This window comes from Apiospora marii (assembly GCF_038362585.1).
Source record: "Apiospora marii strain CBS 49790 chromosome Unknown utg000009l_segment0_segment0, whole genome shotgun sequence".
NCBI classification, from domain to species: Eukaryota; Fungi; Ascomycota; class Sordariomycetes; order Amphisphaeriales; family Apiosporaceae; genus Apiospora; species Apiospora marii.
The window spans coordinates 3205846-3217852 of record NW_027117381.1 but is presented as its reverse complement, the minus strand read 5'-3'; the positions used below and the strand labels follow the sequence as shown (position 1 = coordinate 3217852).

Sequence of the window (12007 nt, the reverse complement as noted above, 5' to 3'; positions counted from 1 at the left end):
TAGATACTTGAAGGCTAGATACGTTGAGGTATAGACCCAAGGGGAACTCCTCACCCCCCACATGCAGTTTCAGGGGGTCAATGTACTGCTACTATACAAAGTAGCCAAGGCAACCCACAGGATCAGCGTACTAAGAACGCCCTGCACCTCCCAGCCAAGAAAACAGATCATGTCTGCGAGCTCCTCCCAAAAAATACCGGGTCTGGCATGGGGCTTGTTCGTTTCGGGCAATCTTCACGAATCCGCGTGGGGACAGACACGAAGGGTATTGGTATATCCTCAATCCGGATAAGTTAGCACGGCCGGGCCGGCGGGAGTCGCGATGCAGGCAGGCCACCACTCAGCGCCATACATCCAATAATGCATGGGCTCAAGAATAGGCTGGATGGCGATCCAAGACATTGGGTAGATCTGGACGTTCCATCGAACGAGACTATCGCCTCTGTGGCTGCCGAGGATGATAATCACAAGGTACTTGGAGGCTGTTGCGTGGTGTGCTATAATCCGGCGCAAAGCTGTATAGCAGCAGGATGGTGGAGGAGGCCCTATCGGTGTAACTATGGGGCCCGGGGCCGAGGTGCGATTGGCTGGATAGTGAAGGGACGACGGCCTAGGAGAGTTATAGACTGCAGCGCGCTTTCGTACGAATTGTCCAATCAGGAGCCAACCGTATTGCGAACGAGTGGATAGTGCCGAAGGGATGCTCACTATAGCTCACGTACCTATAGGCCAGCGGCTCAGGCTAAGCGAAGAGATCCGATAGCAGAGTCATTTCCATGGGAGAATGGCAGCTTACAAGCAGGCCAGCCCCGTCTGAAACCTCTCACCAGCTGAATGTGGTGGTGTGATGGGCTCCGCTACGTAATAAACAGGACATAAAAGAAAGAAAAAAGGATAACGAGGCCACACATGCCTGCGGCACGCAAAAGGCATTAGCAGCAGTTGAGCCTTGAAGATTACAGACATGGTCGGTCGAATCCACCAAATAGCCGGGGTTGGTTTGTGTTCCGTCAAAAAGCTAGGTGTTGTTCCTCCCAAGGCTGGGCCAAGAAATTGGAAGTACGTGGAATGGACAGATGCGCCGACACAGCTATGACATCCAGATCGTGCGTCAATGTGTCAACGGTATGCAGTGCAGCCAAAAGAAAACAAACCGACTTGGCGGGGTGGAATACCTGGGTACGGGCGAAATTGCGAAGGGACTGGCGGCAGATTGAAGGGAGAGTTGACGAGGACCTCAACCAGATTGACAGCCAGGAGTCAAGAGGCCCGGGAGAAAAAGAAAATAATTACACGTCGCATATCGTTCTTGCCAATTGTGGGATGATTTGTTGCCGTCTTCTTTGTTTCTCTTTTTCTCTCTCTCTGGCCGCCAGGCTCGGCCACTCGGAACGATGCAGATTCGAGGAGGAAGAATCGAATGAACTCACCTACTGTTTGTACTCACAACTAATCAATTGAGCCATCATTGCACAGGATGTTGTTGCCTTAAAGTACCTACATGTCACCCGTCAGTGATTGCCTGCATCCTCATGCCTGTTTGCCTGCCTGCTTGCTTGCTCAATCAGCCCCGGGCAGCCCCGGGCAGGCGCAGGCAGTTACCGGAAACCCGATCATTGTGAGATCTAGGGAACTTTTCCCAATCCTGCCTCGCAAACGACCCGGGTCCCCGGTTGCGCCGTCTGTTCGACAAATGTTTGGGTTGCAGCGCAGCAGGGAACACATCCCTACATCCACGATATCTTTACTCTGTCTGGAGCAAATGGTCAACCAACTGCATCGACTTGCGCTGCACACAATCTCCCGTTCCGATCATGGACCCTGCCTGCCTGTCTGCCTCCCTCCCTCCCTTCCTTCATCGTTGATGCCACGAGCTGTCTGTACGTGCGTACGTAGGCTCGGATCTTTTGTTTTTTTGACATGTAGATAAGCGGAACTTGCTACACGGTTGAATTCTGGTCGGATGCCGAGAGAGGCGGCGAAACAAGGCTAACGCCGTATGGCATGACGTTTCTGGTCGGGCACTTGTTACCTCATCCTGATGTCTCATATACTCGATTGTAGACGTTGCCTTGGGCAGTCGTGTTTCCCGACTGGTCGATAACCTGTAGAGGGCTTGTTCCTCCATCCATTGGCTTGTTCGCCTTGCGCCTCCGGTCCTTGGCCTCACATTGTCTTGCGTTGAGATTGATGAGGCTCGGAGCGGAACGACACGAGGGGGACTAGGGTCCCTGGGAGCTCTGGTGTATCGCTCACGTCTATTTTCGAAGATTGCTTGCTGTTCCTCTAGTTGCTTTTTTCTTTTTTTTCTTGTCGTGCTTCTTTCCTTTTATCGATCAATCATCCCAAGTGTGGTCATCCCAAGTGTGGTACATCCCAAAGCTCTTGGTGATCTATCACATATTTCCTCGACCACCACCCCGGTCGCGAAACGAGTAACCAGCTGCCCTTGATCAGACCAATAATGCCAATGATCTTATTGTTTGCAAGTCTCAGGATCCCAACGACTAGTTCCCTCCAAAGATACTTGAACCATTCCCCTTCACAATAGACCCCACTTGAGAAACTTAGATCTCTCGACGCCGCCATATGCCATGCCTGTACGTCGTCCTTCTGCTGCTCTACTTGTTTAAAAAAATTAATAAAACAAAAAAAATAGTCCCTAGCACCCACCTCATGGATGGAGAGGGAGGGTCTGTCTGGTGGCCCCAAGGTACCCGGCACTCGAGCCTGGCTAACGAGTAGCGCCATGTAACTCAACTCAGCAGCAAGCCAGTGTGACATTTTAGAAGACGGAATCGTATCCGAATCTCAAGTATCGTGCGATCGTCCTAATTGCGGAATACTCACCTGTTGCAGCAACCCCACTGGTAGCCTGCCTGCCTCGCTCTCTTTCGTCGTCTCAATCCCCATCCCCATCCGCTCCTATGTACTACCTACTCATTGGCCTATTATTCGGGTTTTCGCCCGGACGGCTTGGCGTCCATGGTGAAAGTATTGTTTCTTCCAGCTCTTGCAGCACAACCACTGTCGAGCCTGTGGCCAGCCTTCCGTGACGTGGTCCCATACTACTTTGACATATGCTTCTTCTCATATCGCATATCGGATAGGTACAGGCCAATCATGTCCCTCCCCTCTGGTGTTATGAAGCGGCAGGAAGAAAAGCAGACAAGCCGTTACCGGTGCGGAAAACCTTCTGTCAATCTAGCTCGACTTTCCTTTCCCCCCTAGGCTTCTTTTTTCCCTCGGAATCTAGTCTCTTGTATCTGGTGGAGGTGACTCGGCTTCGGGGTTCGAGAGAGCATGCACTTATAAATATGGTCCGCTTCCTTCATCGAAACACCCAAAACCCATCACCATTCTCCGCGCCTCTTTCCTTCGTCATAGTTCTCTACCAACCTTCCTATCATCGCACGCATTATATCATATAATATTTCCTTCACACACTGTCACTACTTTTGTCTAAATTCGCCCGCCTCGTCACCAACTATAGAAGATATGTGTTCTCAGGCCAGCCCATGCCATCTCGTTGACTCCAAGGGAGAGCCGGTCGAGCGTCCCGTCAGCGGCGACAGCGGAACAGTATGTCACCGCCGCCTTCATCAACGGGTGCTTTGCTTGTCCAAGTTGCTAACCCAACTCTAGGCTCCCAGCATCCAATGCCCGAAATGTGGCACTTGGGTTCTCCGCGGAAGAGCTTGCCCCAACGATGGCACTCCGTGTTATTGAGACCAGAGCAGCTGTGAGAGGTAATGACGTCCGCCCAATTCCCAAAGCGCTATTGCCATCTTTCGCCAGACATAAAACTGACCTTGGAATTTAGCCGGATCCAAGAGCCAGTAGTAGCATTACCATCTATCCACATTCCCACCAGGCTGCTTCTCATTGTCGTCTTGTTTTCCGGCATACAGGGAAGGGGGCGTTTCGGGACATCACGCATTTTGTTATTCGGGGGTATGGATAGGGAGCTCGTGCCGAGTCGGCAGGGGAAAAACCAGGCGTTTCTATGCAAATTTGGCGAAACAGAAAAATGAGTTAGCACGGAAGTCTTGCGTCGCATACATGGTAGACTGAAGAGGCGGTTCATCAAGGCCCATCATCGTGGTGATCCAGACACCTCTGCTTTTCGACGGGCAGTCGGTCTGGTAGCAATTACAGCAGTGGTATCTGAGACATCGGATACGGAGCTATAATCTATAATGGTCTGCATTCGCAAAGAGCTGCCATCTTGTGTGTGTGTGTGTGCGTGTGCTTGTGTTGCAATCATCGATGAATCAGCTCCCAGTAACATGATATTGTCGCGATGCGAACTCGTCTTTTACCTTGCTGATTACTGAGGCTAGCATACAATGTTTTGTCTTCGAGTATCGAGATATCCTCGTCCCTATTCTTATTGTCGTTGAAACTTTCCTCAATTCAAGAGAGCGAGCCCTTCGGTGCTTCCGGGTCTCAATTCAAGGAGCTGGCAGTACTTTTTATTCATTTCTACATGGAGATATCGTTACGCGGATTGTCGACAGAAACTCAGAGGTATCAGATGACTGCATTTTGTAATATAGAAGAAAAATGGTATGCTTCGCGAACTACTAGCTGGATTCGTATACTTACAAATCAATTCGCCTCAAATCGAAGATTGACAATACACCCGTGATTACTTGAACATGAATTCGTTCTCCCGGGATCAGGGTGGCTCCATTATGACACCATACCGCCTGGCCCCCAAGCAGTGAGGGTTTCGGGCCCCCATCCGAATGCCAATGTGTGATAGATGACATCTCAGGTGGACATATGCCGGCAAAGTCAGGTTCTTGGGGCTAACTCGACAAAGCCACGGATTGCTGCAGTCGGGGCAGTTCTACTCGTTCCACCTCCGGCCGACTATCGAAAGAGTGCGCATCATCGATATATATCAGCAGGATATATGGCATACACCGACCCGATAAGGTCCCTGACAGCTATCATAAAAGGCTCTCTATATATGCGTGGACGCACGATCCCCGGATTGCCATGCATGTTCTGCAACCCAGGGGGGCCGCATACGGCACGGCCTGTTTCCACGTGCGTGCTGTTGGGGCCTGCCTCAGCTCTCTCTCCCTTCTATGTGCCCTTCCCCCACGCGCTAGCCACTCATCACACTTGGAGAGGGCACATCGTGGCCTCGACTGTGGCGAATGAGAAGCTGCATAGCGGCTGATTGGCCCTTCGAAGCGACGCTACGCGGACTGTGACTCGTCGAGGGACAAAGATTGAGCCTTGATTGGGCGCTGGCTGGCCCAGAGACTAACGCCTGCAGTAAGTTAAAGTATTCATTGATAGCTCAGGTTCAGCTTCGTGCAACACAAGCAGCTAACGCTTACCGGGGCAGGGACAAGCAAGTAGCCAGACCAAGTATGGAGTTCAGACCTGGGGGCTAGGTAGGTATATCACGAAAAACAAAACACGGAAAGAATATCACACCATGAGACGTCCAAAAGACGCGACAAGTTTCGAGAGCCTCTGACCAAGTGCCGGGAAACGTAGTGAGCAGCTGGAGACGGGTTTTTTTCTCCAACCAGAAACCAACTACTGTAGGTTAACGAAGACGCCAATGACCAAATAGGCACTTCCACATCTTGGAGATATCCCGCATTGGCTCTGCCGCTTGACCAATTGGGAGCGAGTGGAAAGTGCATTACGGATTGGTTTACCCCAGACTTTCCCCAACGTCATTTAGCCTGGCCAAAAAGCCTCGCAGACAATCTAATTCCCGGGCCCCCGCCTCCACATTGCCCGAGGCGCACATCTTCACTCTTCCTCATTCAATACATACTTTCCACCCGCCCACTGGGAAACCCGCGCAGAGCCCACCCGAGCTCTGTTCGCCTCGCCGGCCTGCCATGAGCGAGCCGCAGAACGGCATCGACATACTCTGTGACGCTGCTGGCCCGGACCTCCTTCTCACCTCTTTCCTCCCAGCCTCGGCCTCTCCGCAGGAGGAGCTGCGACCATCGCAGCCGTCGTCGGGACGAGGAGCCAAGCGCATCAAGGTCGCCGACGACGCATCCCCTTCGGTCCCGGCGCATGTCTGCCATATCTGCAAGCGTGTATATGAAAGGTTCCGAGCGCCCTTTTTCTGTGTTTATTGCTTCAATCGCGTCGCGATCGCGACAAAAGCTGACTGTGTGCCCGTCGCCAATGTAGAGCGGACCACTTGACGCGACATCTTCGATCCCGTTAGTCTCGTAACCTCTCTTCTTGATATGCGCCGCAGATCCCATTATATCTAATATACCCGTACTAGACGAGAACGCCAGGCCTTACCAGTGCTCAAGATGCCCCAAGAGGTTCAACCGCGCGTATGTGTGCCTGTCCCAGCTCCCCATGTCCATTACCCAGGAGCGAAATCTACTATCTATATGTGAGGACCACAGATATGGGTGCTGACGATACCGTGCGTCCTGATAGTGACCTCCTGACCCGGCACGAGACGACGCACGACCGTGATGACCAAGCACAGGGGAGGCCGGTAATACGCAGAAGTGACCGGGCAGCCGAGGCTTGTCTAAACTGCGCGGCGAGCAAGGCGAAATGTGATGACCAAAAGCCGTGTGGTCGATGTCGAAGCAAAAGCCTGGTCTGTCAGACCGCTACGAGGAAAACTTTGACCTACGGGACTCCAAGTGAAGGTGCGTTAACGCCTTTCGCTCTGTTCCTGTGATCGGTGCACCGCCCTGCATGTGGACTTGGACATGCGGGTGTGATGCCATATTCGGTCAACACGTGCTAACCTATTCAAGGGACAGCTAGGGGAGATAGCTCCATTGCAGATAGCCCTGAATCTGTCAACCACCTGTCACAAACTGATCAAGAGCCCAATGACGCCGGCAATAGCGTGCCGATGCAGCACTATATGGAGTCTTCCAGGTCGAATGTGCAGCATGGAGTTCCGTATGCGCAGATGGAAGAGGCCCCAGCAGGCACTTTGCATGCTGGAGCCACGACATACCTCCCGCATTACGATGATGCCGCCGGCCACCACATGATGAACCCGACGGCCGACGACATGTTCTTCTATAATCCCACGTACAACAACTTCTTCCAAGACATGGACTTCACCTCGTGGGACCTGAATTTTGATAGTTACACAATACCGCAAATCGACATTCAAGGCCCGAGCCCTCAGTCCTCATCCGCGGCTTCGGCTTCAGTGGCTAGGCATGTACGGTTACCAAGAGATCCGTCAAGGGGCCACGCTGCCTTCAAACGATCCCCATGGCTCTGGGAACCAAAGTCGAGAGACAACGCTCTACGGGAATCCGAGAGTATTGCGGTCAACGAAGAAAGCATTGCTGGGTCGCCAGCTTATGAAAAGATATTGGCTTCAAGCTCCAAACGGTGGAAGATGGGACTTGCGGATCGAGACCGCCTCTTTGCTATCGTGCTGGCACAGCGTAAGAGACCTCCCCGAAGACCCTGTTGTCGAGATATAGCTACTTCTTGATAGAGAGAGAAACATTTTCCCCAGATGAAATAATGAATGCTAACACGAAGCGTCATCTAGACAAGAGTCCAGGAAAGGTCCCTTCGTTCCCTTCCTTGGAATTGCTCAACTACCTGCTCCAAACGCACTTCGTCCACGACGAGTATGAGACAGATACCTGGATTCATGCCGCTTCCTTTGATCCTTCTACAGCCATGCCCGAGTTATTGGCAATGCTTGTTTCTAGTGGGGCAGGCTTCATCGCCGTACCCTCGATATGGCAGTTCGGACTCGCACTTCAGGAAGTTGTGAGGACGTCCTTATCTATACTCGTATGTTTTGATAGCGACTTTCTCCCTGCTTGAATTTGGGCTGACATGGATCAGTTCGAATCGAGAAATGCATACACTCGGGACCTGCAATGTCTACAAGCATTCATGCAACTCCTTGATATTGGCTTATGGAGTGGCTTCAAACGCAAGATGGAGATAGCTGAGAGCTTTCTTCAACCTGTGATGACAGTTCGTTTCCCGTGTTGTTTTCTTCATCTTCGTTTCTGTTATGCTTACTCCAGCTAGATGCTACGCCGAGCCGGAACTTTCTCTGCCCCTGCAGACACGCCTGCTCTGGTACCAACTCTATCAGACCCCCCGGAACTTCTTGAATCCAAATGGCGCAAGTTCATCAAGAGAGAATCGTACAAGAGGTAAGTGGCGCGCGCCTTGGCTGTTCCCCAATGAAACCCAACGGTCCAGTTAATACGATATCAGGCTCGTTTTGCACTTGTACTTTCACGATGTCCAGGCATCAATAGCGCTGCAGAAGAACCCGTTGATGACGTACACGGAACTATGCTTCAGTCTGCCTGCGTCTCGTGACCTATGGAGGGCATCCAGTGCTGAGACGTGGCGGGACATATATCTCCGCAAGAAGCCCCTTGCAGCCGATACTGCCGTGCCTCGAATTTCTGAAATCATGAACTGCATGACCATCCTGGAGGAATTTGAAGACTTTATCGACGTGGAGCTCTGCTACACGGCTGTGCTCTACGGTTTCTGGGGCCAGATCTCCTCGTATAGGGAGGCAGTAAAGTTCTACGGGCACGGTACCATCGCCGCGCCGCGGCTGCAATCGACGATGCATTCGTCGCGTAATGCCACGCATCGCCTATGGCTCAACACGATGTACCAGGAGCTTTACCGCGACATCAGCGAGCTCTCCACGTTTATTGGCAGCCTCCCCTCCGCCATTACCGCCTCCAGCCATTCGAGGACCAGCAGCAGGGACACAGCTACGGCCACGCAACTTTCCATACTGGTCGAGCTCTTCATGATGATCCTGCACGTTCACCCAGACGATCTACAACGGTTTGCGGGTAAGTACGGCGAGGACGAGGCCCGCCACGCTGCCATGACCCTCGAGGATCCGTGGGCCGGTAGCCGTGAGGCCCGCCATGCCGTCTGGCACGCGGGCCAGGTGTTCCGGCACGCCCGTGCTCTGCCACCGGCCTCGCTGCGCGGGTTCCACGCCATCGCGGTTTACTTTGCTTCCTTGACCCTCTGGGTCTACGGACTGTTGTCATGTTCGTACTCTACGCAAGGCCAACAACAGCAACAGGATGGGGTGGCGACAGCCGCCGGGCTAGGAACTGGGCCAGGGGCTGGAGCAGGATACCCCGGCGCTTCTTCTGCGTCCTCCAACGCGGCGGGGGTGATAATGCCTCCCCCGCCGCCCACGAGATACGTACTGCTGGATGGCGACGAGACCCGCGAAGCGCGTGCCTTCCTGTCGCTTGATAAGGGGTGCCGGGGCTGTCCACGGGATCCCTCAGCCAGGCCGACGGGGCAGCAGCGGCGGGTGCAGAGTCGCTCTCCAACCCCGGCTTGGTGCTCGACATCGCGCGCAACGTGTTCCGCGAGAACTACCCCATGCGTTCCGAGCCCCTGCCGCCGTTGGTCGAGAGCCTGGGCAACCTGCTTCGCGATCTCGGGACCGGGCTCGCCGGGCGGCCCTCGACGGTCCAGAGCCGGGCTGTTAGTGAGACTCCTTCTCGATGATGATGGGTCAGGCGGGCGAGGTCAAGGGAGTGTTTCTTTCCCCTCCAAGAGAAAGAAGGGACAAAAAATCAGTTGGGATAAACCAGGGCAGGCGGATCTACCGGCTGGCCTGTATCGTTTCGTTATGTCCTGGTCTAGGCAGGTGGGCAGGTAATTGAATTGGGGTAGGTTTTAGGTATAGCGTGTAAACAGACGGTTTATTTAGTCAGCGATTGATAGTATTCAGATGTTTGTTATATTATATTTATAGATATGTTTTGGACTTTCAACATTTCGTTCTGAAAGTAAGCCAAGAGGCACAAAATGCTCCTCTAGTCTCAAGACTACATGTATACTATTGGAGGATAGATAGATGGATAGGAGCACGTGTCCCATATTCCTCTGGAGGCCGGTACGGCAGAGCCGCACCCCAGTCGTTAAAGAGTACAACAATAACAGCGTTTCGTTCTGTATCTGTTCGTCGTCTTGGCTGTACCAGTGAAATCTTACTACACCCCCTTTTCTTCTGCTACGTCCAGTTAGAGAGGGATATGTAGGCTGTTGCGGCATGTATTGGGGGTAATGAATATATCTGCTATGCAATAGCTGTGCCTTCTACTGGTACAGTCTCTATGAAGGTCATTTCCGGGTTTATTGGCGTCTCTCACGTTCCTCATGGCTTGGATGTCAACGAGAGCCATGATGTCATGGACACCTTTGATCGCCCCAATATTACCAATGACACCCACCGGTCTAAGGGTTGTCTAGGCTGCCACGTTCTTCGTATGCTAACGAAAGTTCCGTCATAAATGTCTTGGAATAGCACATCAGGTAGCACGACCTGCCTTGATATACTCGTTGACGGGATACTCCAGAGATCAGGGACGATGATGTGAGGATGTTTGTCAACTCAACACGTTGGCACACCTGGTCCAATTGCCATGCGGCATAATATATAATCATCCCGGCTATAGTTGCCGATGCCACAGCATTGCCGAGCGGCTCGTCCTGCCTCAATCCTGCCTTATGGGAATGGCATGGCATCCCCCCATCACACGAGATTCGCCGTGCATGCGTAGGGTCATCACGCTGCATGGAGGGAAATCTGGGGTAACGTGGCCGGGGCCTGGTCCAGCGAAAGGTGTCGAGCCGATTCGTACCGCCTTCCTGTGAGCTTTATATCGACGACAAGGGCTCGAAGGAAGATGCTTGTAGGGGGAGCTGCATAGTAGATCCGGCCACTGCAGGCATCGTTTATCCCAATATCCTCACGTCAGAGCTGCATTTCTCGGGCGCGTGCGACATGTCCCGTTCAGGCAAGAATTGACGCTGCCACTTTCGGCGGGATGATGGCCGAAGAAGGATCTCATCACTGCTTCGAGTTAAAAAGAGAAGACTACAACAAATACAATTCTTGTAATGTCGTAAATAATATCAATAAATGGATGGTATCCCCCGTGTTGGAAGTCGCAAGACCCCCGAGAAGGGTAGTCTGGGTCAGGTAGGCTGGGTGTTAGCAGCATGAATATGTCTTGGCCGTTGCGATGCTCGCAGAAGTCGGCAAAAACCTGCATCGACAGCGATGACGCAGGACTTCGGGAACAGACGAAAAAGCAATACGAGGAATAAAACGGAATTGCATTCACAACTTTGCGGTTCCAAACCGATGGGCCATTTGTCGTCGTCGCGGGTGATGCTCACCGCTCATATGATGAACATGCTAGAACCCGGCCTTTCGGGAGCAACCTGTAAAGGAGATAAGTTAGATCTGGATCAACCGTTGAGACAGGCGAACCAAACAACAACCACGCAGCTATTGTTTTTTTTTTTTTTCTTTCTTCGCCCGAAGCCGCACACCGGATCTCGGTTCGGTTAATGTGACATGCGTTGGCATTGCCCACATGCTGCTGTGGTACCATCGATCGATATCTGAGGGGCGTCTCCTAACCGTGCCTCAATTAGCAGATCTGCCACAAGATCTAACCGACGCACAGCAAGCTAAGCGATCTCACAGCGACCCCAGCCATAGATACGTACAAGACCAGTGGCTACCGCTTGCGGTATCTGCATGTAGACAAGTTGCGGACGCACGTGGGAATTGGAGATTGGGTTGGGCCATGCAGAACGGTGCAGCAGAAGAAAGCAGATGGTAAAATTCCTCGCGATGCGGAAAGTGCCCATATGCCATGTTGATCGAGAAAAGGGAGGCTCCCGCTGGCTGGGAAGACCGACGCACGTCGTCGGGTAGTCCTACCTGGCTCGCAACAGTTCCGATCCTGGCCGAGCATGCTTTTGCGGACGAAGCGTCATTGACGTCAAACTTTCGATACCCAATACTGTTGTTGGCAGTCAGTGTCTGTCAAGTCTGTGACTGATGACTACTGATAAAAGAGACGGAACGAGGAGTTTGTTGTTCCTGTAGTAGCCCAAAAGAGAAGACCTTGCAATTAGGTTGGCGAGAGACATGCAATCGGGGGAAGAGGAGTGATTGGACGGTCCTTGTGCGATCGTA

General features: G+C 52.6%; 1 protein-coding gene across 1 annotated transcript; it reads left to right on the top strand.

Annotated features, from left to right (window-relative positions):
* Window positions 1-5876: 5876 nt before the first annotated feature.
* Window positions 5877-9516, top strand: PG985_012543 (uncharacterized protein; the record flags this gene model as incomplete). The annotated part of the gene is made up of 9 exons (XM_066832309.1): window positions 5877-6062; window positions 6281-6335; window positions 6411-6665; window positions 6777-7430; window positions 7484-7791; window positions 7846-7980; window positions 8038-8165; window positions 8230-9246; window positions 9291-9516. The coding sequence occupies 9 exons, from the start codon at window positions 5877-5879 to the stop codon at window positions 9514-9516; spliced, it is 2964 nt and encodes a 987-aa protein (XP_066680359.1).
* Between the last annotated feature and the right edge of the window lie 2491 nt (window positions 9517-12007).